The 27,413-nt window shown below is 37.4% G+C and overlaps 1 protein-coding gene across 1 annotated transcript in view; it reads left to right on the top strand.

Moving 5' to 3' along the window:
* Window positions 1-27,413, top strand: part of LOC120413717 (serine-rich adhesin for platelets) — a 90,642-nt gene that overhangs the window by 61,622 nt on the left and 1,607 nt on the right. The window contains exons 4-8 of the mRNA XM_039574640.2: window positions 1,519-1,757; window positions 7,041-8,293; window positions 13,437-14,549; window positions 18,307-18,428; window positions 18,780-19,643. Of these exons, the coding sequence (XP_039430574.1) occupies window positions 1,519-1,757; window positions 7,041-8,293; window positions 13,437-14,549; window positions 18,307-18,428; window positions 18,780-19,643 (3,591 nt within the window). The remainder of the gene's footprint in view (window positions 1-1,518; window positions 1,758-7,040; window positions 8,294-13,436; window positions 14,550-18,306; window positions 18,429-18,779; window positions 19,644-27,413) is intronic.

Raw genomic sequence — 27,413 nt, 5'->3', positions numbered from 1 at the left:
AATTTTGAAATTTTGTATTTTGTTTTTGTATTTTATAAATATTTCAATATTTTCCAAAAAAAACATTAAACGGAAATTTATTTAAAAAAATATATCGATTCATTTGATACCCATATTGTAAATTATTAATATTTGAGCACTTTCGGAAAAAATAGTTTTTTGTGAAAATTTTAGAGTTTTAGCAAAAAAAACTTTAGTTAAGTGAAATTGTATAAAAAATTTCGCTTCGTTAATACTCATATTGAAAAATGTGAAAATTGAATTGAAAATATCGTTTTTTTTAAATAACTACTTTTTATTAAGGGGTTACATACATGTAAATCGGCAAAAACTTCAGAGGTTAGTTTGAGCACAAACTTAAACTTTTTTAAATCTGTTTTCAGGACATTAAAATATACATTTTCAACTTCCATCAAAATAAATTTGAAGACATTTGGTTATATCATTGCCAAGATACAGCTATACGAAGTTAGCATTTTCAAAAAAAAACGGGTTCCTCGATATCTCAACACTGCCTTGACTAAATCGACTCAAAATTTTGGTGAAGACACATTAAACCGGTCCCGTGTGCATGACGAAGGCCGATTTTCAAAAAGTTTATTTTAAAAAAAGATAAAAATATTTTTTATGTTTTTCATATTAAAAATCGTCAGTTCTTGATTTTTGTATTTTTTTTAAATGCAAAATTTCAAAATCGGGCTTCGTCATGCACAAGAAATATGTATTGAGGTCTTCATCCCAGATATAATTTTTCTGAAGAATTGGTGGGCCGAAAATAATGTTTGATAAAAGTTTTAAACAATAAACTAAACTAAACAGATTTATTAAGAAGTATAGCCAAAATTAGGGTGGACCAAATCCGGGCTTTCTCTGAAAACACAGATTGGCCTGTCACTACACGGAGAAAAAACAGTTCCCAAAATCGTGAACAAGCGTTCATGAAAATGAGAACCTCGAACAAAGTGTTCAAATCCGATTTTGAAAAACATACCATAAAATTTGAACACTTTGTTCGTGATTCCCATTTTCATGAACGCTTGTTCACGATTTTGGGAACTCTTTTTTCTCCGTGTAGGGTAAATTTCAATTTGGCCACGCAAAAAATATCATTTTCGAAATCTAATAACTTTTCAGCAATAAAATATGGTGTCTTGGGGAAAGTTGTTCTAAATTTCATGAAGGTCCTAAATCGTCAAAACATGGATCATTATATTGGACACTTATGCTTAGAACGATAGTCAAGTTTTAAGCGAAGTGAAGAATATCAAAACAGAATGGATTGAAACTATATCTTTATATTTGGTTCTAATGATGATTCATCATCTAAACCAATCAATCATTTTAAATCCCATTCGTCTTAATTTCATGTCCCGAAAGAACTTAAAACAGGTCACCCCCCTTTAAACAAGCCTAGTCCTAGGAACCAGCAAAATATTAACCCAATTTCCACTTTTCGTTTTCCCCCTTTTTTTGTGCGACACATGCATAATTCTTGGTCTGCCAACAACGAACAAACAGGACATCCAGTACGAGTATCCGACCGAGTTGGACAGCAAAGCACTCGAGACGACCTACATTGGCGTCGGTGGTGGCGGCGGCCCGGAACAGACCGGGGGACCACTGCTGGAGAGTGTGACGGCAAGAGCAGCAGCAGCAGCAGGTGCCACTGGTCGCAAATCACCAATCAATAACAACAACCACAATGCGAGCGACGTCGACGGTGAAATTGAAGACGATGGCTGCGACGGGAGCAAAGCGTGAGTAGATTGAGTTTTTCTTGAATTTAAAATATTAGTTATTGAATATTGAAAACATAAACAATACTTCAATTATTTTATTTTCGAAAAGGAATTGGTAAGATTTTTTTTAAATAGAAAGCATTGTCATATTTGCTAAAGTGACATTGGTATATAAAACACACAGAAATGATTTTTTTCGAGGTTTGCATCTCTTTGAACACGACACATGTGGCAGGTTCGATCCTTCAAAACAAACTAGTGAAAACAAAACCATTATAATCATTGCTGTGGGAGATAAAAACTTACTACACGGAGAAAAATAGTTCCCGTAATTGCATGATAAGTTTTACAAAAACGGACCATGGGATTTGAACACTTTGATCGTGGTTCCGATTTTCATGAACGCTTGTTCACGATTTTGGGAACTCTTTTTTCTCCGTGTAGGATTCCTATCTAGGAAGTAAAAGAGAGACATTAGGCATCACAAAACGAAACAGGCATCTTGCAAAATTTGCAGTATGGGGTGTAATTGTTGAAATGTCTCGAAATACCTTATTTTGATGAAATTGAAAACGCAAATGTCCTCAAATTTTTCCAAATACATGATTGTGTTGAAATTAAAAACGTTTACTGGTAAAAAAATGAAGAAATTTGCAAAATAGTTGTAGCGGTCAAAAGGCTTGTGGGCCCTTTTTAAATGTTGCTCCAGAAATCTGCTCATATTTTGCATGGGGGTTGTTTTTGCCTCAAAAACAAAGAATCCCAAGTTTGGAACCCCCAATTTTATTAGGTTTTTGAACAATCTTATTTTTTAAATGCATTTTCCTACGAGAAAACTAAACAAAAGTCAACTTTCAGCAAATTTCAGGATTCTGTACGTAAAAAACAATGGCTTACTCAAAATTTACGTGCAGTTTTGCTAGCACGGTGTATTTTTCCGAGAACATTAAGATAAAAAATTTGACAAATCTAATATTTGCCACCATGCAAGAAGGGCTCTCTCCGGACATTTTGCGGGGTCCTGCGAAATTTTTCGTCCGGGGGTAGTAACTTTTTTTTGAAGATTTTTTTCGATTTTCTAGGATTTTTCTTCAGAAAAGTCGATGGAAATCGATGGGTTCATGTTCATATCCATTAAATTTTTTATGAATGTGCCTCAAGAGACTCTAAATTAAGTACATTTTTGACCTCAAATCAAATGTTTCCAACCCAAATTTACCAGATTTCTAGCATTCTTTGAAATAACCCCAACATCCAAGCTGGAAACCTCAAAACGACCGAATAAAAATCTTTTCTTTGTACAATTTGTCTTAAAAATACAGCAACAGATTGCCCGGATACAAATTCAAGATTAAACCATTGCTCCACTTAGAGTATTTCATTTAAATTCTATTTATTACTCAAAAGGTTCCCAACATTATTTTTTCAATCCTCTGCCATAAACACTAAAATATTTTAAAACATTTTCGAATCAATCACATTGTAGAAAACAGTTCTGAACAATTTCCATAAAAAGTATAAATTTTGGTTTAATATAAGCTATATATATACAGTAGTTGTTCGGTAACTGGGCTAAGAACGTAGCCCAGTCACCGAATGTTGCTCGTTAACTGGGCTGAACAAAAAATAACGAGGGGACCACCTATGCATAATATTTTCCAGTTGAAATATAAAAATAAAAGTTACTCAAATTTATTTAAAATGCTTACTTTTCATATTTCTTCAATTGTAACTTGAAATTAAACAAAAGTTTGAAAAAAGAATTGAATATGATTTTTGCATCCATTAACCCCTCGGACATTTTGGTTTGTTTTGGTTTTTTGACGTTTGTCCGCTTTTTAACTGGGCTACGGCCCAGTTATCGAGCGCCCAGTTAAAAAGCAGCCCAGTTAAACAACGCCCAGTTACCGAACAACTACTGTATAAGATATACCAAGTTTCGTAAAATAAAAACTGACTTTCTTTAAAATTTGTGGATTTAATTCCCTTTCAAACGATGAACCCTGCCTACTATGATATTTTTAAGGATGAAAACATTTTGCTGAAACTTAAAAATTATATAAAATTTTGATGAAATTTATTGAAATTATTTTATAAGAATCTTAAAAAAACTCAGTAGGCGATTGGATATATCTCTGCTTATATTGAACCAAAATTGATACTTTGTTATGGAAATTGTTCAGAAAACTGTTTTCTACAATGTGATTGTTTCGAAAATGTTTTAAAATATTTTAGTGTTGTATGGCAGAGGATTGAAAAAATAATGTTGGGAACCTTTTGGGTAATAAATAGAATTTAAATGAAATACTCTAGGTTTAGCAATGGTTTAAGCTCGAATTTGTATCCGGACAATCTGTTGCTGTATTTTTATGACAAATTGTACAAAGAAAAGATTTTTATTCGGTCGTTTTGAGGTTTCCAGCTTGGATGTTGGGGTTATTTCAAAGAATGCTAGAAATCTGGGAAATTTGGGTTAGAACGTTTTGATTTCAGGCCAAATATGTAATTTGGAGTCACTTGAGGCACATTCATAAGAAATTTGATGAATATGAACATGAACCCATAAATTTCCATAGACTTTTCTGAAGAAAAATCCTAGAAAATCGAAAAAAAAACTTAAAAAAAGTTGCTCTAGGAAAAAAATAGTTCTAGGAAACACACCGTGGCTAGATATGAAAATTTTAAACTGTACTATGATGAAGTTAGCTTCAATTGTAACATACCATGAGTAATATGAAATTAGAAAATGCAGAGCAATTTGAGCATTTTTTTGCTCTTCTAATTAATTTAAATAGCGATGAACAAGTTGCATTTGAATAAAGAAAACGTAAGAAAAGAAAGCGTGAGAAAAGTGTAAAAAAATTGTCAAGCATTTTGCAATAATTTAAAATTTTCTGAAGTTGTCAATAACAAATGTTGGTAAAAGTTAATAAAATGCGATTTTGAATGATTTTTTTGAAATCCTTACATTTCCCTTTTTTTGAAAACCATGTAAAACAAAAAAACATTTTATTATACTTATTTTTCTCACTCTACTTTTGTTGAATATGTCGTTTAGGATGTGCTTCGTTTTGAAGATAATTTAAAGAATTAAGGCGACTCGAATTTTTGGAAGCCCCTTTTTCAGAATAGTTTGGATAGCTAATTTCAGTTGAAGAATGTTCCGAAAAATATGACAAATTTGTTCTTATTTTTTAGATTTATATTTGGTATCAGGGGGTTAAATTTTGTGTCTTAAACCACTGCTAACTTATTCAGCAACATTCCAGAACAAATTATCCCAGAATCAAACACGTAACAGATTTTTTCAGACTGAAACTATCTGAAAATTTATTTTCCTCATTTTATTTTCCTAACTATGTATTTTAAATGTTAGCGATGAAATAAGGGAACTAGAAACAAATAAAACTAACAAATAAAAAAATCTTTTGCTCTAGAATGAAAAAAAGCATTTTAACAAGGTATGTTTTTAAACAATGTTGATGTACACTGTATAAGATTGGGTAAATTTGTAAATTTGGAAGGTGTAAAATTGGCAGGTTTAATATTACCTTTTTATGATGTAATATTACATCGATCAAACTGAAAATGTATCATCACACCGAAAATTTTGAAAATCTATACATTTTTCGAGGTAAAATTACATTTTTTTTTTGTTTGACGTACACAGAAAAAAATAATGTAAATTAGGAAGCTGTAATTTTGGAAGGTTGAATATTACCTCTTTTATGATGTAATTTTACCTCAATTTAGACTGAAAAAGTGACATTACACCAGAATAGTGGTAAAATTACACATTTCCAGAGGTAAAATTACACCTTTTTCTGACATAAAAGATGTACCCCTTCCCAGATGTAATATTACCACGATTTTTTTTTCTGTGTAAAAGATGTACTCATTTTGAGATGAAATATTGCCATTTTTTTCTGTGTAAGAAAGTTTTTAATTCGTATAATTTACAGATATCTTATGGAAATTTACGCTGAGGCATCTCATTGAAATGCTTACTAACATAAAAAAAAATCTAGTCAAATTTTCATTTTATTGACTCCAAAAGCATCCCTGAAAGATTTAAGAAATGAGAGCAGAAATGCTTCCAATTTTTTTCAAAATATCTGAAAATTTAAGGAAAAGGCTTGTATCATGTTTTTTTTTGTCTTTTCTAATGGAAAAATAACTCAGTTTTACTCAAAATTTATTGAGTTAACATAGCAAAATAATTGAATTTAGTGTAAATCGTTCGCTTACTTTTTTCAATGCAAAAAATAAGACTTTGATAAACAAAATCTTTGCGATATTTGTAAAGTAGGATGTGTAATGGTTTAAAAAATGATTTTTACGAAAGGCTCGGCCATTGGTGACAAGATCAACAATTTAAAAGGAAATATGAAAAAAACAAGAATTTTAAAATACTTAAGGAGCAGTATTTATGAAAAATATTGAAATATTTACATCGAGAAAGAAAAAGATATTCAAAGATTTATTACTCCTTTAAAATTGTAGATTCAAAACCATTCAATTGTCAGCTGTTTGATATATATTGTTCACAAATTGTTTACAAAATATGAAAACTCTGATTTATTTATTTACAATAACAAATTTACAACCAATAAATTCAATTCAATCCAATTCAAATTCAGTTTATGAATTCAAAATCAAGCTTCCTCAAGCTTAAAATTTGACTCACAATCCAAAAACTTTAAATAAAAACAAACCTTACCCGACAAACTTTGTTCTTCCTTTTTTTTCTTTTGTTGACGTTTTAAACTTTTTTGCTTATCCAGCCTCCTGTGATCAAAATTTGATTTTACGTAACTTTTCCCATACAATCTGCAGTTTTTCCGGAATAGGTTCCAGAGTGGCCAAAGTTGTAACTTTTTGCCGTAAGAACCTTCCTTAGACTTACGAACCCAACGCAACAAAGAGCAGCTCGACCCGACGTTCCGTGTTGAATTGATTCGCGTTCGAACAAAACCGTCGAAATTTTTTATATGTATAATAATATAGAAGAAGTACATCGTAAGTTTTTTTTTCTCCATGGTATTACAATAACAATGAATTTCTTTTGTCATTTAAAACGATGCCCTACAATGTCCTTTTTTAAGATTATAATTTACGATTTTTTGCTGTGTAACTTGAACACCGCTGTACTAGTCTGAGAATAATGGTAATCTGAATCTTTAAGTATCACCCCGAAAACCATCGATTCTCGAAAATACCACTCTTAAAAAACCTTACGATAGAATCGATACAACTTGCGTAACTAAAAGTCTCACGTCTCTTTCCCTTCCCCCTTTGCAGGAGCGACGCCGGCGGCAGCAACTCCCTGGACGACGAAGAAAACGACGACGAGGACGAGGACGAGGACGACGACGACTTGGACATCACCGGCACCGGCAGCAACAATCTCAAGTACATGATCAATGTGAAGAGTAAGCCAAGAATTAAAAACGGATACAGCAGCTTTCGGAAGAAGAAACAGGAAAAGAAGCTCAATTCGGTGGGTGGGGGAATGTCGTCGGGGATTGTCACCGTGACGGGCGATAACGATGGCGAGGATGAGGAAGAGATTGACATTTATAGTGCGAACCATCATCACCACCATCATTCGCAGCAGCACAGTTTTCAGCAGCAGCAACGATTGCAGCAGCAGGAACTGCCGCAAATGCTTTCGAGGCAACACGTGACCCCGCAGCAGCAACAGTATCAGGATCACGAGCGGCACTTTAGCCTGTACTTGGATCCCGGAAGTCGTGCCAGCAGCTGTGATGTTATTAACGAAAGCAATCTCGACTCGACGGCGACGACGCAGTTCATAATGAACGGAAATGGGAAAAAGCTCAAAACTGGCAACACTGGCAATGGCGGCGGAGGAGGAAGCGGAAAGAAGCCGTTGACTCGGCGGCACAGCAAAAATTTCAACTATTCGCCGGATACGACCGATTACGAGAGCAACTGCGGCGACTACGACAGCGAGATATCGCTCAAGTATGGCAGCGAGTACGGCACGGCCATGGCAAACGGCGCCCCCGGCATGACGATGTGCGACGATTTGAACAATGGCGTCATAACTTCGTCCACGGGACTGAATTCTTCCGCGCTCAACGGAACCACCGGCGATAGCATGAACAACGTCAACAACTCATCGTCCGCCGCAGGAACCAACAACTATGCGCGCTACTACACCAGCATGCCGGTACTGGAGGATGGTCTGTCCAGTGGGCACGTTTCGGACGCGGAAAACAACAACCCGGGAACACTACTCCCAACCCCGGATATCATCAACAGCAGCCACAAGTTGCAACAGCAGCAGCAGCAGCAACAGGCGATCAACTCGTACAACAATCTGCTGACCTCGCCCACCGGTGGACATCCAATCAATTCGGCGCCGTCGCCGGTGATGACAAACAACAATCTGGACGGGTTGTACGGAAGCAACGGCTTTCGGATAAATGGAGTGTCGTCGAATGGGCTCAACGTGAGTGGAGGAGCGCTGCAGAGCAGCAAAATCTTTAAGAATCGGGATCCAGAACTGGAGTCGCTGTATACTATCAGTGAGTATTTAGTAATCAATAATCAATAACAAAAACAACGATGCTCTATTTTGTTAAAAATAATTTGAATGAAAATTTTGTTATGAGGGCGGGGCAGGAGGTCTTAAAATCATTTTTTGTGTTATGTAATAAAAGAACGCTCCCTTAAATACAGTACAAATCTGGAGTTTTTTTTGAAAAGGTCCTATAAACCAAATTTTCATTTTTTTTGGTTTTGGGTGTTTTTGAATACCCCTGACTCAAGGCGGTTCTAAAAACACCCAAAAAGCATAAATTGAAAATTTGGCTTATAGGACCTTTTCAAAAGAAAACTACAGAAATACATTTTAACTGATGGCCCCGCCCATTTAAGACTCCAATTTTGCGCGCGGCGCTCCGACGAACCGAGTTATTATTTTCAAAAAGCATAACTCGGAATCCTGTTAATGAACACCTCCCATTCTTTACTATGTTTCGTAAAATTGTCCAATAGGATTCCGATAAAAATATTTTCAGACGTAGGTTCTTTGGTCCAAACACCTTCAAAACGGCATTTTAAAGTTTTATTCGAACTTTTCAAATGTTAGGCAGGATTTTTCGGTCTTCAGACTATTTTTCCTTGAAAGACCAACTTATCACCTTTCATTTGCGTCCAAGACAACTAAAATCGGTTGAAATTGCGTGAAATTATGATTTTTGAAAAATGTGGTTTTTGATAGAAAAAAAAAAATACGAAAATGGCAATTCTTGAGACATTTCCTATCACGGCTTAGGTCATCTGAAGTGCATCTTCAGCGCTGGGAGCAAATATCGTAGCAAATCAAATTTGCACCCGACGTCAACCCAGCCGTCCCCTAACATGACAGTTTTCGTGAGTTACGCATATCCACCGACAGATGGCATGTGGGCCTCGTCGGAGGCCGCCCATTAAATACGCATGGGAAACTTTTTTTTCGTGACTGCTTTCGCGGCACGCTCCCTTCGACTGTTCGAGACTAATATTATAACGTGGCGTATTTCTAAACAAGTTTTTCAAGAAAATGATTACAGAATGCTTATTGTGTCGTTTTAAACCGAAACAAGGCAAAAACTATATTAATTTTAACTATTCGCCATTTTCGAATGTTTGGCTAGATAATATCGAAAGCCGCCATCTTAGGCCCACTGGGCCCACAAAAAAGGGTACGCTCAGTTTGTATGGGAGCTGTCAACATGCTCCCGGGCTGCGTCAACCCCACCGCGGTAGCAAATTTGCTCTCAGTTCTTCGGGATTTCACCACGGTTACGACACGACTGTCATCCATATCCCAGACGGAAAAGGGGGGCGCCTGGCGGGCGTTTTGTCTTGGGCGCTGCACTTAGCTGCGCAAGACGTCTGGCAGATTTTCCCCCCGACTGGCCCAAGAATGTTGCCAGAATTCTGGCGAATATGCAACAAACCGGTCGTGCACGTTTCAACCGATTGAACCGATTCGTTTTTGTGCCAGACAGCTGTGTGTTATTCCGCCAGATTTTTGCCAGATTCGTCGGGCGTCACGCAAAACCTGGCTAAAAGAAATGTGCCAAGTGTGTCTGAACTGCACGACAAACGTCCGCCTGCGCCAGACACTCAAATTTACCAGATTTTTTTCCGACCGGGATACAAAGCGAGTGAAGTCTAACCCAGACGGAAAAGGGGGGCGCCTGGCGGGCGTTTTGTCTTGGGCGCTGCACTTAGCTGCGCAAGACGTCTGGCAGATTTTCCCCCCGACTGGCCCAAGAATGTTGCCAGAATTCTGGCGAATATGCAACAAACCGGTCGTGCACGGTTCAACCGATTGAACCGATTGGTTTTTGTGCCAGACAGCTGTGAGTTATCTCGCCAGATTTTCGCCAGATTCGTCGGGCGTCACGCAAAACCTGGCTAAAAGAAATGTGCCAAGTGTGTCTGAACTGCACGACAAACGTCCGCCTGCGCCAGACATTCAAATTTACCAGATTTTTTTCCGACCGGGAAATCGAACCAAGATCGAACCAAGTTTTTAGCGCGTGGCATTAGAAAAGGTCGTATGTGCATCGGACATAAATTACATAAATAAAAACTTTTTTCAGTTTTTTTCTTTAGATTTATGTATAATCTCAAATTTGATCTAGGGGAACAGCATATAATTCCATCGAGAACCTTAGATTTGGCATATCAGCACTTAGGTGTTCAGTTACAGTAGTATTATCCGCGCACCACCAAACCGAAGTGCGCATCTCTTCTGTTCCGCAAAAAATCTGTTGCGCCATATAAAAATTGAATGGTTTGTCGTAAGCGTGTACATCAGCCCGTGGCGCAACATGCTTTGACAGGTTGCGCTCGTATTTTGATTTTTGTCTACCTTCACAATATTCCGAAAGCGTAATTCATTTTAATTCAACGGACAGGAAATATCAAACAAATTTTAATTTGTTTCAAGGATTCAGTTTTTAGTTCAGTTCAGTGTGTTGTGTTTTCTTGAATGGCCAAGTAGAACTTTGTTTTATTGATCTAATAAATGTTAAATGTAAAAAAATAACGTAATGCTTGAAACTATCTCGCATATATATGCAAAAAAAAACCGAGGTAGAAACCAACAAAAAACATAATTTGAGAAAAAAATGTATTTATTTCATACGACCTTTTCAAAAACCATACGTAAACAATATTGACAGCGCCTCTGGTGGGGACTTCAGGAAACTGCATGCGTGTTAGATCCCTGGATTTCACTTTGCTACCCGGTATTCAGCCTGCTTGGGAGCGTTCTTTTATTACGTAACGTGAAAAATCGGACTTTTAGACCCCCTCCCCCTCCCTCGTAACAAAATTTCCATACAAATTTTAAAAATTTTGTATGAAGCGTAACACGGCCATTGTTTCAACATTTACATGGCAAAAGTGTTTTAAAATGCATTTTACATTAGTTCAGTTGTTTTTCAAAATATGTTTGGTTTGATGAAAACAAAAATTTTAGCGAAAAAAAATACTTTTTGCGATTAATATAAAAATTTTCAAAAAATCTAAATATTTTTAAATTAACCCAAACATTCTAACAATAATTCTAAACGCAGGGAAATGTATTTGAAATTGATTTCAGCTAACTGCACTTAAATTTCCATTGTTTTTTGAAAAAAATATGTTTTTGCCCCCTGAGTTTTCTGACTAATTTTGAAAGGGGGGACAAAACCTAAAAAAATAAATTTGTACCAGCCTAAACTTCAAAAAATATTTGCAGTACCTTATAAGGCCGTTGCAAATATTTTTCAAAGTTAACGTCGCCCCCCCCCCCCCCCCCGTCGAAATTGGCCTGAATAATCAGGGGGCAAAAACAATATTTTTTCGAAAAACTTCAAAATTTTAATGAAATTTAAAGTTCAATAAACTGAAAACCAGTTAAAATGCATTTTCCCGCGTTTATAATCATATTTAGCATGTTTGAACTCCTTTTAATGAAATACCAATGGACAGTCCTACGAAAAGTTTTTTTTTTTTTGGAAAAAAAACATCCGTCATTGCCTCGATATTTTCAAAATTAATGATTGGAAAGCAACTGTACGCCTTTAAATGCATTTAAAAAAAAACTTTTTTCATCCTCATGTTGAAACCTAGGCTTGTAATTTCAATTTTTATATTTTTTATATTTTTTTTTTGAGCACAACACCCCCCCCCCCCCCCCCTCCGACTTTGGTCAGAGCCGAGGGACATAAACTTCAAAAAATATTTGCAACGGCCTAAATAAAAAAAACATAAAAAGTAAAAGATAAAAAAAAACTTGAAAACATCGTTGAAAATTAGAGTTTGAAATAATTAAAAAACTTTAGCAAATATAAATTTAAAAATAAATGAACAATGAGTTTCTAAAAAGCCGTGACCTCCGGTACTAATTTTCGTTTTTCTCCAAATTGAAACAATATTTCATTAGTTTTCAGTTTAGGGCACTTGAAAGACGTGTGGATGAACAACCTCATCTCATATATTGGCAAAAAGTGCTTTGTTTTGGCTCTTGCGTCCTTTTGAAAACTTATACGAGATTAATAAAGAAAACTAAAACAATTTAAAACGTGTAAAAAATGTATCAATTTCAAAAACATAACTTTAAATTTTGCATTTTTTTAATTTTTTCTGGATTTAGAAATTTTAAACCTTAAAATTTCTGAATTTTTGAATTTTTGTTGTTTGCTCTCACCAACCAGAGCAGGCACGCAAAAATCTCCAAAACACGCATTCAAAACATTCAACCCCCGTCCCCTCCCGTCATGGTCAATTTCCATACATTTTTTTTTTGTTTGTGGACCTTGAACAACCGCAAGCCTTCCCACAGTGTTTCAAAAGGCTGTTTTGACGAACTTAATTGATTAGAGCAAAAAGTAAGCATTTTCGTGCTTTGACATGTTCCACAACTTTGTTCAGCGTTGTCATGGCCTACTTTTGGTGAAATTTGTTTTTCAAAATACTCATCACAGCAGGCTATGCAATTTCTAACTTTTGACAGTTAAGAGATAGAGCTTTGGTTAGTGTCTTCGGCAAAGTTGCTATAACTCATCACATATAGCTCCTATCAATTTGGCCTCTTCGACAAAGTTGTTTGTTTTGAGCCCGATAGGAGAACTTTTTTTCGGTTTATGCTTTTTCAAAATGGAATTGATGAATAAAAAAATTTTAAAAATCGATGTTAAAAAAATATATTTCTAATGGATTTTATGAATATCTTCTGCCGATGTGAAGAATTCTAGAAAAAAGGTACAGTCTAAGAATATAGAAGAAATTTCGAAAACTAACGGTTGCAAAACAACCGAACTAGAGTAAAATGGATTTTTAAATACTTTTGCTATTCAATGGTTAAAATAGTTATTTTATTTTTTTATTTGTAGAAATTTGTCGAAGTTGGTCGAATTTTGACTATCTTATGACATTTTCCCGGGTTTTCAGTTCAATCAAATTCCCGACTATTTTCCGGTTTCTTTTTTACCGGCTACCCTGCTTGAGATTGTTTTTCAAGAGTTCGCAAATACCAAACTATTGTACCGATAAAATGTAAAGGCAGTATTACGCATTTCTCTTTTTGTTATTTACCCCTGCTCGGGAAAACGGAAAAATTATCCCCTTGTATCGCAAAAAAATTAAAAATGTACATAAACCCCTAATAATATAATTTTCCCACAGACACCATCCAATCGACGCCTCCCCCGCCCGCACCTGCCCCGCACCGAAAATCGTCCATCGACATCGTCGATCCCGCAATCACGCTGCAGCAGCTGCACAGCCAGCAGTCAGATGTCCAGGCGGCCTTGAAAGATATACGCACCTGCTTGCAGCGGAACAAAACGCTTCCATCGCCCACGCAACAACCCCAACTCGGCATAGGTCAATCACTCCAACAGCAGCAGCAGCAGCAACCCACCGTCAAAGGCTACGACAAGCACACGATCACGATGCCGGTGGACAAATCGCTGGAATCTCCCGTTCCTTCCATCTCTCCGGTGTGGATTCCCCGTTCGACGCGGGACGGCAAGCTGGTGGCGCTGTCACCGACTCCGACCACGAAGAACCCATCACCCGGGCTGTTGCTTCCGACGACCCCGACCGGACCAACCGAGCGGTCCACGAACATGGCCAGCGAGAAGGACTCGCTGCTGCACGGCGGAACCAGCGCGAAGAATCTAAGTGCTCTTGACGACGACGAAGACCCGGACACGGACCTGGAGACGGACCGACTGCTGGGCCATCAACGGCTGGACGACCAGGGCTTCTACGACGACAATAGCAAGAGTTGGACCGACCGGAAGACTCGCTCGATACTGCACAAGCTGTCACCGAAGCAGCAGACGACGGTCGGTGCTGGATCTGGAGTCACCAACAGCTCGCAGCTGTACGGCGGCGGCAAGCCCAACAACAACCAGGGCGGTTCGCTACTGCGGCAGAGTTTGTCGACGCTGCTTTCACCTACAAGTGCCGTGACGAGTGCGCAGCAGCCGGTAGCTAGTCAGCTGCCGGAACTGGTCACCTCAACCAAGCAGGCTTCGCCGGCGGCGGCCCTGCTTGGTCAGAGCCAGCAAACCAACAACAACAACAACCTGATCACGACGAACTCCAGCGGAAACCTGATCAACCTGAACGGGCCGAACGATGCCGGAAGTGGATCGCCCGAGCACAGCCACCAGCCGTCCCCGATCAAGCTGGAGAACAACAAGACGACCATCGAGAGTGCGAGCCCGAACGGGTCGAACAACTCCAAGTCCGACACCGATAAGAAGAAGAAGAGCAAAAATAAGGAAGGTAAGATCGGGAGCAAGGTCGTCGAAAATATAAGCGTCTAACGATAACGATAACGGTTGTTGTTATCGTTATTTCGAAAATTCTACCGGCAATAATCTTATCGACGATAACGGACGAAAACTCATTCTTTAAATCTTTCTAAAATTGACCAAATCCAACCATATCGTCTTGAAATTTCAATGCTTTCACTTAAAAATATTTTTAATAATGTAGTAAGTAGTAATGTAGTGTAGTAAGTTGCAAAGTATAACTACTCAAAAAATTATACCAATTCAGTATATTTTGTTAATAATCAAATTTGTAAGCGAAAATTTTCATGCTTTTTTAAGTTTTTTTTTTGTAAAATACTAAATTTTTTACAAAATACAAAATGGGTACCACATGAAACGGAATATTCTTTGCATTTTCGATATATTATTATATTTTTTTTGGAGGATACTCAATCCCGTAGTTTTTTTTTCAAAAATACTCAACTTTTCATAATTCGTAATATGTGACCCACATATTGCGAATTATGAAAAGTTGAGTATTTTTGAAAAAAAAACTACGGGATTTAGTACCCTCCAAAAATATTAATATAAATATATCGAAAAAGGAAAGAATATTTCGCTTCGTTTGATACGAAGCAAAATTGTGAATGTATTTGCGCTTTATTTGTTTTGATATTAAATTTTCATAAAATACTGTTTTTTTTTGGCAAAAATACACAAGTTTTCATATTTTATAAAAACAATTTCCCAAACATCATGCTCTATAGTAATTTAGAATTTTTAAATTCAAAACGGCGGTGTTAAAATATTGGAAAACTGTATTTGGTATGCTAAAAGGCAATCAAAATCTTTAATTTGACTAAAATTTGGTATCAGAGAATTTTATGTTAAAAATTGTTCTAACATTTTCATAAAATACTGTATTTTTGTCTAAAATACTAAAATTTTCATAAATCGCAATATGGATATCGAACAAAAAGAAATTTTGTAAGCATTTAAACTTTATCAGAGTTTGAATGTCCAAATAAAAAAAACGTATTTAAAAAAAAAAAACAAAGTTTCATGATTTGCAATATAGGTTTCCAAGAAAGCTAGATTCTGTATGGATTTTTACTTTATCACACAAAGTTGTATAATACTCAAATTTTCCCAAAATACCTTATTTTTCAAAAATACTCCAGTTTTCATAAATCGCAAGTGAAGTGAAATTTTGTATATGAGCAATTCTCTACAAAACCGGCCGATTTCGACCATTTTTATTTTTTGTATTTTTTGATTTGGCTCAAACTTTGTGGGGGCCTTCCCTATGACCAAAGAAGCCATTTTGCATCATTAGTTTGTCCATATAAATTTCCATACAAATTTGGCAGCTGTTCATACAAAAATGGTACGTAAATATTCGAAAATCTGTAACTTTTGAAGGAATTTTTTGATCAATTTGGTGTCTTCGGCAAAGTTGTAGGTATTGATAAGGACTATTTAGAAAAAAATAGGTACACGGAAAAAAAAATTTCCCGATTTTTTTATTAACTTTTTTTTCACAAAAACTCAAATTCCCAAAATACGTATTTTTTGATTTTCGAGATTTTTTGATATCTTTTAGGGGACAAAAACCCGCAACTTTTGAGCTATAGAGAAACATGGTCAAAAAATTTGCCGCCGAGTTATGATTTTTTGAAAAACTGGTGATTTTTGGAAAAAATCGAAATTTCATACATAAAATTTTTTTGACCTCATTTTTTTATGCAAAATTGAATTTGCAATCGAAAATTACTTTACAGATTTTTCGATAAAGAGCCCCGTTTTCAAGATATAGCCACCAAAAGTTTGATTTCAGCGAAATATTTGCAGTTTTTCGATTTTTAAAAATAGTGACCATGAGTGACCATTTCTAAAAATTTTTTTTTTTGAAAAGTTCAGAAAATTTGCTATAAAATTGTCTAAGAGACATTGAAGATTGGACCTCTGGTTGCTGAGATACAGCGGCTTAAAGAAAAAGAAACACGAAAATTGAAGTTTTCTAAGTCTCACCCAAACAGCCCACCATTTTCTAATGACGATATCTCAGCAATTAATGGTCCGATTTTCAATGTTAATACATGAAAAATTCGTAAAATTTTCCGATCTTTTCGAAAAAAATATTTTGAAAAAAATTAAATCAAGACTAACATTTTAAAAGGGCCAAACATTGAATATTATGCCCTTTTAAAATGTTACTCTTGATTTATTTTTTTTTCAAAATATTTTTTTCGAAAAGATCGGAAAATTTCACGAATGTTTCATGTATTAACATTGAAAATCGGACCATTAATTGCTGAGATATCGTCATTAGAAAATGGTGGGCTGTTTGGGTGAGACTTAGAAAACTTCAATTTTCGTGTTTCTTTTTCTTTAAGCCGCTGTATCTCAGCAACCAGAGGTCCAATCTTCAATGTCTCTTAGACAATTTTATAACAAATTTTCTGAACTTTTCAAAAAAAATATTTTTAGAAATGGTCACTCATGGTCACTATTTTTAAAAATTGAAAAACTGCAAATATTTCGCTGAAATCAAACTTTTGGTGGCTATATCTTGAAAACGGGGCCCTTAATCGAAAAATCTGTAAAGTAATTTTCGATTGCAAATTCAATTTTGCATAAAAAAATGAGGTCAAAAAAATTTTATGTATGAAATTTCGATTTTTTCCAATAATCACCAGTTTTTCAAAAAATCATAACTCGGCGGCAGATTTTTTGACCATGTTTCTCTATAGCTCAAAAGTTGCGGATTTTTGTCCCCTAAAAGATATCAAAAAATCTCGAAAATCAAAAAATACGTATTTTGGGAATTTGAGTTTTTGTGAAAAAAAAAAGTTAATAAAAAAATCTGGAAATTTTTTTTCCGTGTACCTATTTTTTTTCTAAATAGTCCTTATCAATACCTACAACTCTGCCGAAGACACCAAATTGATCAAAAAATTCCTTCAAAAGTTACAGATTTTCGAATATATACGTACCATTTTTGTATGAACAGCTGCCAAATTTGTATGGAAATTTATATGGACAAACTAATGATGCAAAATGGCTTCTTTGGTCATAGGGAAGGCCCCCACAAAGTTTGAGCCAAATCAAAAAATACAAATAAAATCCATTTCCGGTTTTGGTAGAGAATTGCTCATATGTTTTATTTTTAGAATTTTTTTTTTGTTCGAAAATACTCAAATTTTTACTAAATATCTTATTTTTCAAAAATACTCCGATTTTCATAATTTGCAAAACGATGCGAAATTTTACATACATTTTTTTATTAGTTTTTTTTGCAAAATGTTAAAAAATACCGTATTTTTTGAAAAAAGAAAATACGAGTTTTTACAATTTGAAATATGGGTATATCAAACGAAGTTAAATTTTGTATACATTTTCAATTTTATAAGTGAATACTTTGAAACTTTACTATATTATCAAAAAACATATTATTGGTAAATGCTTAGAAAATATGCATGATTTTGTTAGATTAAGTCAATTTAAGAAATAAATTCAAACTGATTTATCGTCCGATTATCGTTACCATCCCAATGATAGCGATAAAACTATCGTTATAGTTATTGTAAGCTTCCGAAATTGTTCAAAATAAGCTAACTTCTAAATTAAAATTTGAATCTCTTGTTAAATGCTTTCCTTGGAATTCAACCAATACAAATCGTATTGCACTCACGTGAGTAAAACAAACAAATCGAAAAAGACGGCAGTCTCCTTGAAACGCCCATCATCTATCCACAGATCAACAGTCCTAATCGAGGGAGTTTTGTTCCGAGCACGATACCTCGGTTCGACGCAGCTCGTGTGCGAAGGTCAACCGACCAAATCGACACGCATGATGCAGGCCGAGGAAGCCGTGTCCCGAATCAAGGTGCGTAATTCTGACATTCCGTCGTAACCAGAAGCCCTACATAACATAACCTCATCACGCAAAAAAAAAAATGTATCTCCACATCTCTTTCCCCTTCTTTTTTCTCTCTCTCTCGTTTCCGATTGCACTCACACAAACACACGCTCTCTCCGACATGTATCGCTATTGAACGCTAGGCCTTGGTAAGTGTGTGTTCCGTGCGTCACCCGACACCCAAAACAAAAGTCCTCTGACAGTTGTTTTGCCTCTCAACTTGAGAGCAAAATGCTCTCAAGTCGTTTTCAGTCACTCACTGTCAGAGGATTCGCTCTCTACCCCTATCTAACCCCACATCCCCCCTCCCTCTTGCAGTCCCCCGACGGTGAACCCCAGCCGAGCACCGAGGTCGACCTGTTCATCTCGACCGAGAAGATCATGGTGCTCAACACCGACCTCAAGGAGATCATGATGGACCACGCGCTCCGTACCATCTCCTACATCGCGGACATTGGCGATCTGGTGGTGCTGATGGCGCGCCGGCGGTTCGTCCCGCAGGAGGTCGACTCCGGGGATTCGGGCGGGGGTACCGCCACCAACGCAACCAACGGCAACCAGTCGGGCGCGAGCCAGACGGGAACGACACCGCCGCAGAAGACCGGCGCGGGACCGAAGGGGAACCGCACGCCCAAGATGATCTGCCACGTGTTTGAGAGCGAGGAGGCGCAGTTTATTGCTCAATCGATCGGACAGGCCTTCCAGGTGGCCTACATGGAGTTCCTGAAGGCGAACGGCATCGAGGATCACAGCTTCATGAAGGAGATGGACTACCAGGAGGTGCTCAACAGTCAGGAGATTTTCGGCGACGAGCTGGAGATATTCGCCAAGAAGGAGCTGCAGAAGGAGGTGGTCGTGCCGAAGGCCAAGGGCGAAATACTCGGCGTGGTCATCGTGGAGTCCGGGTGGGGTTCGATGCTGCCGACGGTGGTGATAGCGAATCTGGCCTCGGCGGGAGCGGCCGCTCGCTGTGGTCAGCTGAACATTGGCGATCAGATCATCGCCATCAACGGGCTGAGTTTGGTGGGGCTGCCGCTGTCGACCTGCCAGAGCTACATCAAGAACACCAAGAACCAGACGGTGGTCAAGTTTACGGTGGTTCCGTGCGCGCCGGTGGTGGAGGTGAAAATAAAGCGACCCAATACAAAGTACCAGCTAGGCTTCAGCGTGCAGAATGGGGTGGTAAGTCGGTGTTACTTTACATTAAAAATGTTTTTTTATTTATTCTTCTTACTTTAACATCAAATTGGAGTTCTGTGACCCCATTATAGTCAAATTTGGGGCATTTTTCAATACCAAAATGGCGGTGATCATTAAAACCTAGCAGCAAAAACCAACATTAAAACCACTTAGTCGTAACAGCCTCCCCAGAACCCCGATAAACCTCTCTTAAAACCCAAAAGGACCTCCGCTGAAGGTTGCCACGGCCTATTTATAACAACCTTCATAGGAGTTCATAGGCTTTACAACTGAATCCTAACAACATCCTCAAAGCCTTAATAAAACCTTTGTTTAAACCTAGTCAGGAGTTATAGAAAAATGACATTTCATAAATCTTCAAACGTCTTATGGCAAATAGGATTTATTTTAGCAAAAATAAGCCTTTGTCTTGCCAAATGATAAAATGGATATGGTTTGTGAAAATAGCGATGATAAATAACAGATATTGGAGGTAAACAAAATAATTTGAAAACTTATTTCTCGCAATTGGTAGCTCAAATTCAGCTACGGTTAAAGTTCATTGATAAATGTAGGGGAGATAGAGCCAAAAAAATCAACTCGCAATACAGTCGACTCTCTGGCTGTCGATCTTCTCGATATCAATAATGCTCCATGTACCGACGAATTCTTCAGTCCCTTCAATCTGCATACTTCGATTGTCTTTATTCCTCGATATTTTTTTTTTTTTTTTGAATTAAATATACTTTATTGAATCTTTCTTATAATAATTACATTTGGTTTACATAATAAGTGGTCAGCTGTGGCTCTTCAGCTTTAGTTTGCTTTTCGTGATTTAAACACTGTTCATTTTCTTAACTTTAAAAGTATATGATTTATCATTTTTGTAACACTAGGTACAATGAGGAAAAAAAAAATTAAGAAAACATAACCTAACCTAAAACTAACTTTATCTTACCATAAACTAAACCAATCCTTGAATCAAGGGGTATTCAGATATAGCACATTTTTCCCTGAATTTCAAACATTTTTCTTGAATCTTCTGATCCAACATTTTTACTTCTGCTAATTCATGAACCTCACTTGATCTTGTCCAGCCAGGAACATTCAAAACCATTTTGAGTACCTTGTTTTGGACACGCTGGAGCTTCAATTTATGAGTTCTAGCGCAACACTCCCAAACAGGTACTGCATACTCAATAACGGGGTAAATTATTTGTTTGTAAACTGCTAGCTTATTTTTCAAAGATAGCTTTGATTTTCTGTTAATTAAAGGATACAAACACCTGATGAGAATGCTGCACTTGTTCAATATTTTATCTACATGCTGCCGAAACAATAGTTTCGAGTCAAGTATGAGACCTAAATATACAACTTCCTTTGACCAGGGTATTGAAACATCATTCATTTTAATCAAAACATCATCCTTTGGGACAAATCGGGCCGATTTGGAAAGTGGAAAAATGATGGTTTGAGTTTTGGCTGCATTTATGCGAATTTTCCAGTCACCAAATATTCGGAAAGAACGTCAAGACCCTTCTGAAGACGGCCAACTAAATATCTGGTTATTTTACCCTTATAAATAACGGCAGTGTCATCAGCAAAAAGTGACAACACACCATTACCAGGAAGAGTAGGCAAATCAGATGTAAAAATATTGTACAGAAGTGGGCCAAGAATACTTCCTTGGGGAACCCCAGCATCAATGTTGAATAATCCAGAAGCAATCCCATTCAGAAAAACCTTGAACGATCTCTCCGAAAGATAGTGCTGGATAATTTTGATAAGATACATTGGAAAACCGCATAAATACAGTTTATGTATCAAACCATCATGCCAAACATTGTCAAAAGCCTTCTCAACATCCAACAAAGCCATAGCAGTTGATTTAGACTCAAGCTTGTTCTGCTTGATGATTTTAGTTACTCTCGTAAGCTGATGAGCAGTATTATGTCCCTTTCGGAAGCCAAACTGCTCGTTCAAAATTATATTATTATCGTTGGTAAAATCCAAAAGCCTTGAATAGATGACCTTCTCAAAGAGTTTGGACAGACTACTCAAAAGACTAATAGGACGATAACTTGTTGGCGATGTTGGATCTTTTTGAGGCTTCAAAATTGGTATGACTTTGCCCAGTTTCCAATTGATGGGGAAGTAACCAAGTTGCAAACATTTATTGAAAATATTGGCTAGATGTTGAAAGAACTGGTCACTCTGTTTTTTCAACACCAGATTAAAAATGTTATCAAAGCCAGGAGCTTTCATATTTTTCATTTGTTTAACTGCAACTTTGACTTCCTCACCAGAAACATGGGAATCTGCAGGAAATTCAAAGGTAGAGTTATTAATTGTTGAAATACTATTGGCAACTGATGTTTCTTTGCGGCTGGTCATGGAAGCGCCAAGATTATGAGAACTAACAAAATGAAGCCCAAGTGCATTTGCCTTTTCCTCGGATGTAATCAAACGAGAATCCTCAACAATAAGAGGAGGAATAGGCTTTGGTTTGTTTTTAAGAACTTTTGAAAGTTTCCAAAATGGTTTTGAATAATTCCCCAGCTGGCTTACATGTTTTGAAAATTCTTGATTTCTGATATTGTCAAGTCGGTCTTGTATGATTTTGTTCAAATTGTTAACTGAAATCTTTTTGTCATAGTCCCCAGTCCGTTGATATTGTCTCCTATAAACATTCCTAAGTCTAATCAAGTGTTTAGTATCTACGTCAATATCAGTTACCTTAAAATTAACAGGAACCTCCCGAACGTTGGCAGCCTCTGCTTGGTTGATAGCCTGCTGGATCACCTCCAGCGAACGATCAATATCAGCAGAAGTTTCCGGGTGTTGATCATAGTCGATGTTGCTGTCTACCACTTGCTGAAACTGCTGCCAGTCAACGTTGTGGTAATCTTTCCGGGTTGGTTGCCGCTGCGGAGTAACGGAAGCTCCAACCTCCACAACCACCGGATAGTGATCAGAACTCAACTCTTCAAACACCTCAGGATGAGCCACGTTCTCAGCCATATTGGTAATGAAGAAGTCGATGATTGAGTGATTCCCAGACCGAGCCACCCTCGTTGGACGATCCGGACTCACAACGTTGTAGTATCCGTTTTGCAGATCGTTGTGCAGAATCACTCCGTTCCGATTCCTCCTGCTGTTGCCCCAAACTTCATGCTTCGCGTTGAGGTCACCAGCGATGATGTACTTTGCGCTCCGCCGTGTCAGCTTCTGGATATCGCTCTTCAGTTTTGCTGCTGAACCATCTCTGGAATTCACCTGACGTGGGCAGTATGCAGCAATGAAGAGTACTGGGCCAACCGAAGTGGGAATTTCCACCCCAACGGCCTCGATGATGTCCAGCTTGAAGTGTGGCAGCCGGCGTGGCTTGAGATCACGATGAACAGCGACAAGCACACCTCCTCCTCCAGAGGTGGTCCTATCGAGCTGCGTCGCGATCTTGTAGTTTTGCAGATAAACTTTTTCACCGGGCTTCAGATGAGTTTCCGTGATGGCAGCTACGTCGATCTCCTTCTCGCGAAGAAAATCCACCAGCTCTAAATTCTTTCTCCTAATGGAGCAAGCGTTCCAATTCAGCAGCTTGAGGGACCTACGATCCATACTGGATGACGAACGAGGTCAGCACTTCAATCTGCTGGGTCTTGGTTTTGCATCCACGCAGTGCAGCGGACATCTGTTTGAAAATATTGAGGAGTTCGGTTGAGGTGTAAAGATCATTACCATTTTCCTCAACTGCTGGTTCTTGGGTTGGTCTTGGCTCCTGGCTGAAGCCCGGTGGTGGCGGTCTCGGCTCCTGGCTAGAACCCGGCCGTGGATGATTCATCTCAGCTCTCTTCCTGGGATCCAACGGCAACGGTGCCAAGTTCGGGACCTGGCGTCGCGGTTGAAGAGGTGGGAAATTTTGCTCCACCAGGGCTGGAGGAGTTCTACGACGCTGAGGCTGATTCTTCGTCGATGCTTGCTGCCGAATTTTCACGAACTCAGCTCTCTTGGGGCACTTTCGGTCGGTTGACGAGTGCTCACCGTTGCAGTTGAGGCACTTCACCAGCGAATCTTGGATGCACTGGGATGTGATGTGCGCATCGGTACCACATTTGGCGCAACGACGCTTCAGGTGGCAGTTCTTACCTCCGTGCCCGAAGCCCAGGCAGTTGAAGCATTGTGTGACGTCACGATGCACTGGTCGGTATCGCTCCCACGACACGATAATGTTGAAAACCGCTCGGATTGCCTTCAGCTCAGGAAGCGTCGTCGATCCCTTAGCCAAATGCAGCAGGTAGAGCTGGTCACGGTACTTGATGTCTTTGTTGCGTCGGCTCATTTTGTGCACGGCCAACACATCCAGTTTCAAAACTTTTAGCTCGGCAGCTAATTCCTCCACTGGCATGTCGTACAGACCTCTGACGACGATTTTGTACGGCTTATCCATGACGACATCATGGGTAAAGTACTCCGCCTCGTTTTCGGTCAAGTAATCCTTGACCAGTTGATAGTGCTGCCTGGATTGCACCAGTACCTTAAATCCGTCCTGACACAGACGAATGTTGCCTTGGACTTTCCCAGACTTGATGAGTTCAACAAGCCCCGCACGAAAGTCGATCGTTGCTGCTGATTGCCTCACATAAAAAGGAGGCAGTTTCTCCTTTCGCTGTTTCACTTCATTCTCCTTTGCTTCCGCTACCTGGTCCTCGTCAGGCAGTCCAGCAAACTTGTTGTTCTTCAATAGCTGCTCCTCGTGCGACGAAGAGTTCTCCTCCTCCTCATCCATCGGTACAGTACCGTCGCTTTTTTTCGTCTTTTTGCTGTTCGATGTCACTTCCAAAAGCACCTTCCTTTTGGAAATTCCCGGTTTTTGGCCATCAGTTGAGGCCTCAACCTTCCTTTTGGAAATTCCCACTTTTTTGCTTGCTTGAGCCGCAGGTAGGGCAATATTGCCGGCGTTTTGCGCCGGGACGCGACGAGTCATGTTGATTCAGACAACCTTCGATTTATTCCTCGATATTTTCTCTTGCTTGAAGGATCTCTTCCTCGACGGTCCCTTGGATTCTATTTGCTTTAAATATCTATTCCGGTTGTCAATACTTTTACTTTCTCATGGCTTGCATAGACATTTTTCTTTGAGAAACAAAGCTTTGAAGGGTGTTTGACATTTATTTGTTTTTGTTTGCAGGACGTTGCCATGATTCTCTCCTATAGCTGGTCAGCAAGAAAAACAAATTTCAATCGAGTCTTCATTTCGCATCGTTCTGTAAACTGATGCTTCTCTTCCTCGACGGTCCCTTGGATATTGACAACCAGAAAGTCGACTGTATTTTGTAATCATAGTTTTTGATGTTAAAAAATATGACTTTCAATCACATTCAATCAGAACACGCGTTTAGCGTCATATTTATGCACTGCTAATTGGCCGCGTTAAATGCTCTTTCAGGAGCTTATGGTTTTAAGTAGGTTTCTGCATGCCTTATGGCACTTGACATCCAAAACACCCTTGGTTGAAGAAGCATGCAATAAAACCGTTTGGCATGACATTGTCATTGGGTTTTAAAGACTATGTTAAAACTTTCGTAAAACCTTATTTAAAGCCATTTAGCTTTTATTGTCTCAAGATTTTATGTCCGAGGCATAAAACCTTGTTAGAACCTACTAATTAGCTCTTGCTTATTGGTTGCGGTGAATGCCCAAATAAAACTATAAAGCAATCAAGATGCGCGAGCGCCGTGTAAAAAGTGACAGTTCGTCACCTTTTAGTTTGACTTTGACCAACCAACGGGGTACAAACAAAAAAAGTGTCAAACGAAAAAGTGACCAACCACCGGGGGTTGAGTGTAGTAGTTTAGGGGCCATACATAAGCTCAACAGTCAATAATCAGACAGCGAACAAAATTTTTTTTTCGTGGTTCGATTATCTGCAGGTAAATTTTCCGAGGCCTTCGGATAATCGAGTCTAGACTGTATCAAAAATATGTCAAATTTCAGGAAATTATTGAGGTCAAAAAATTTGATTTAAAAAAATAAAAGCCCAGGTCATGTTTAAAGAATGGAATAACGCACAAAATGGTACAACATTATTGATTTTTAAAGAACAGGTAATTTTCCTAAAAACTATTGTGGTTTGAAGATTTCACATTTAATACTACAAAAATTATTGCTTATGTTTGAAAAAAATAAAAAAAACTGACAAAAATGTGAAAACACTGTTAATGTTTTAAAGATTTTTTTTTCCAACAAACATGTTTATTGATGCCAGACAATTTCACATTACGAATGTTTGTGCTCTTTCGACCTTTGTCCTTTTGTAAAGTAAGTAAAGAAATTTTAAATTTAAGAACACTAATAAACAAAAAACAACTTCATAAAACTAAAAAGTCACAAAAATTTTAAGGTTTTTACATTCTTAAATTAAATATAAAAAAATACAAAAGTTCAACGTTTCAATTTTTTTTTTTTATTCATAACTTATTTTTATGATGTCCTTTTAGGTGCTACGACCAGGTTAGGACCGAGGATCAGTGTAAAATCTTATATATAATAATTATAATAATAATAATAATAAAACTCCTTACAAAAAAATTTAAGCATCAGAGCATCTAAAATTCAAATATTAAATAAATTCAACAAAAAAAACATAGAAATTATAATTTAAAAAAAAACATTAAAATTTAAAAACTTAAACCAAAATATAAAAAAATCAAAGTTTTGAATTCTGAAAAATGGAAAAATTGGAAAACGGTTCGTACACAACTGTCCGAAATCCTCGTCAAAATTTTCAATCCAACAAGAATGTTTGTATCTTTCTCAAAATTTGGATTTCTAAATTTCTAATTATTGTAATTCAGGATGGCGGCATTAACTGGGACATTCAAAAATTTAAAAATTTATAGATTTAAGAAATTAGGAATTAAAGAATCATTGAATTTAAAAAATATATTAATTTAGGAATAAAATAATTTTAAGAAATTTCCAAATTTAATAATTTAATGCCAGAATTAAATTTTATTTTATGAATTTCAGAATTTAATGCTTCAAAATTTTATTTTATTTTTGAATTTTGAGAAAATAAATTCTGTGGAGATCGAGTGATGTTCGTATGTGGTAAAATTTTGCCAAATTTTGTGTCGCGCCGTTCTCAGCTCCCCTGAATCCGATTTTGATTCTTCTGAATGCAGATGAAAGCTAGTGTGCTGAACCTGGGCGAGTTGCCGCTCAAATTTCGAAATATCCATCTGTTTTCGGATGTGGACAGACTTTTCAACAAAATACACAGTTTTCAAATGAAAATATGGTCAAAATTTTTCATTTTCATATCTTTTATTTATCTCAAAAATTGCATTTTTCGAGCTCTACAACCTCCCAAATTTTCATCCAGATTCATAATATGGTTCTGGAGTTAGAGCCGTTTGATTAACCTACCATAAGAAAAAAATCCCTAAAAAAAGGTAAAAGCCCACCTGGCCTGGCCATTTTGGGACCGGTTCCAGGTTCTCCGGTGGAACCCGGAATATCCCCAACTACGGAGTATTTTCAAGAAATTTATTAGAGTGGTAATATACGTTCACAGCTGTATCTGTTTGAAGTTGGAATTCGCCTTTTTTCGCTAGCTTGGTAGTTCGCGGGATAATATTGAGGATGGTAGTTTTAGTGTTAATAATACCTTGCTTTCATCATAAGATTTTTTGTATCAAGTCGATGTTGTGAATTGAAAGAAGTTATATTCTTAAGTAAGAAAGGCTCTATCTCACCCCTGGTGGGATTAAA

Source organism: Culex pipiens, chromosome 1 (genome assembly GCF_016801865.2).
Source record: "Culex pipiens pallens isolate TS chromosome 1, TS_CPP_V2, whole genome shotgun sequence".
In the NCBI taxonomy this organism is placed as follows: Eukaryota; Metazoa; Arthropoda; class Insecta; order Diptera; family Culicidae; genus Culex; species Culex pipiens.
Note: the sequence above shows the minus strand (reverse complement) of the source record. Positions and strands in the feature narration are given on the sequence as shown.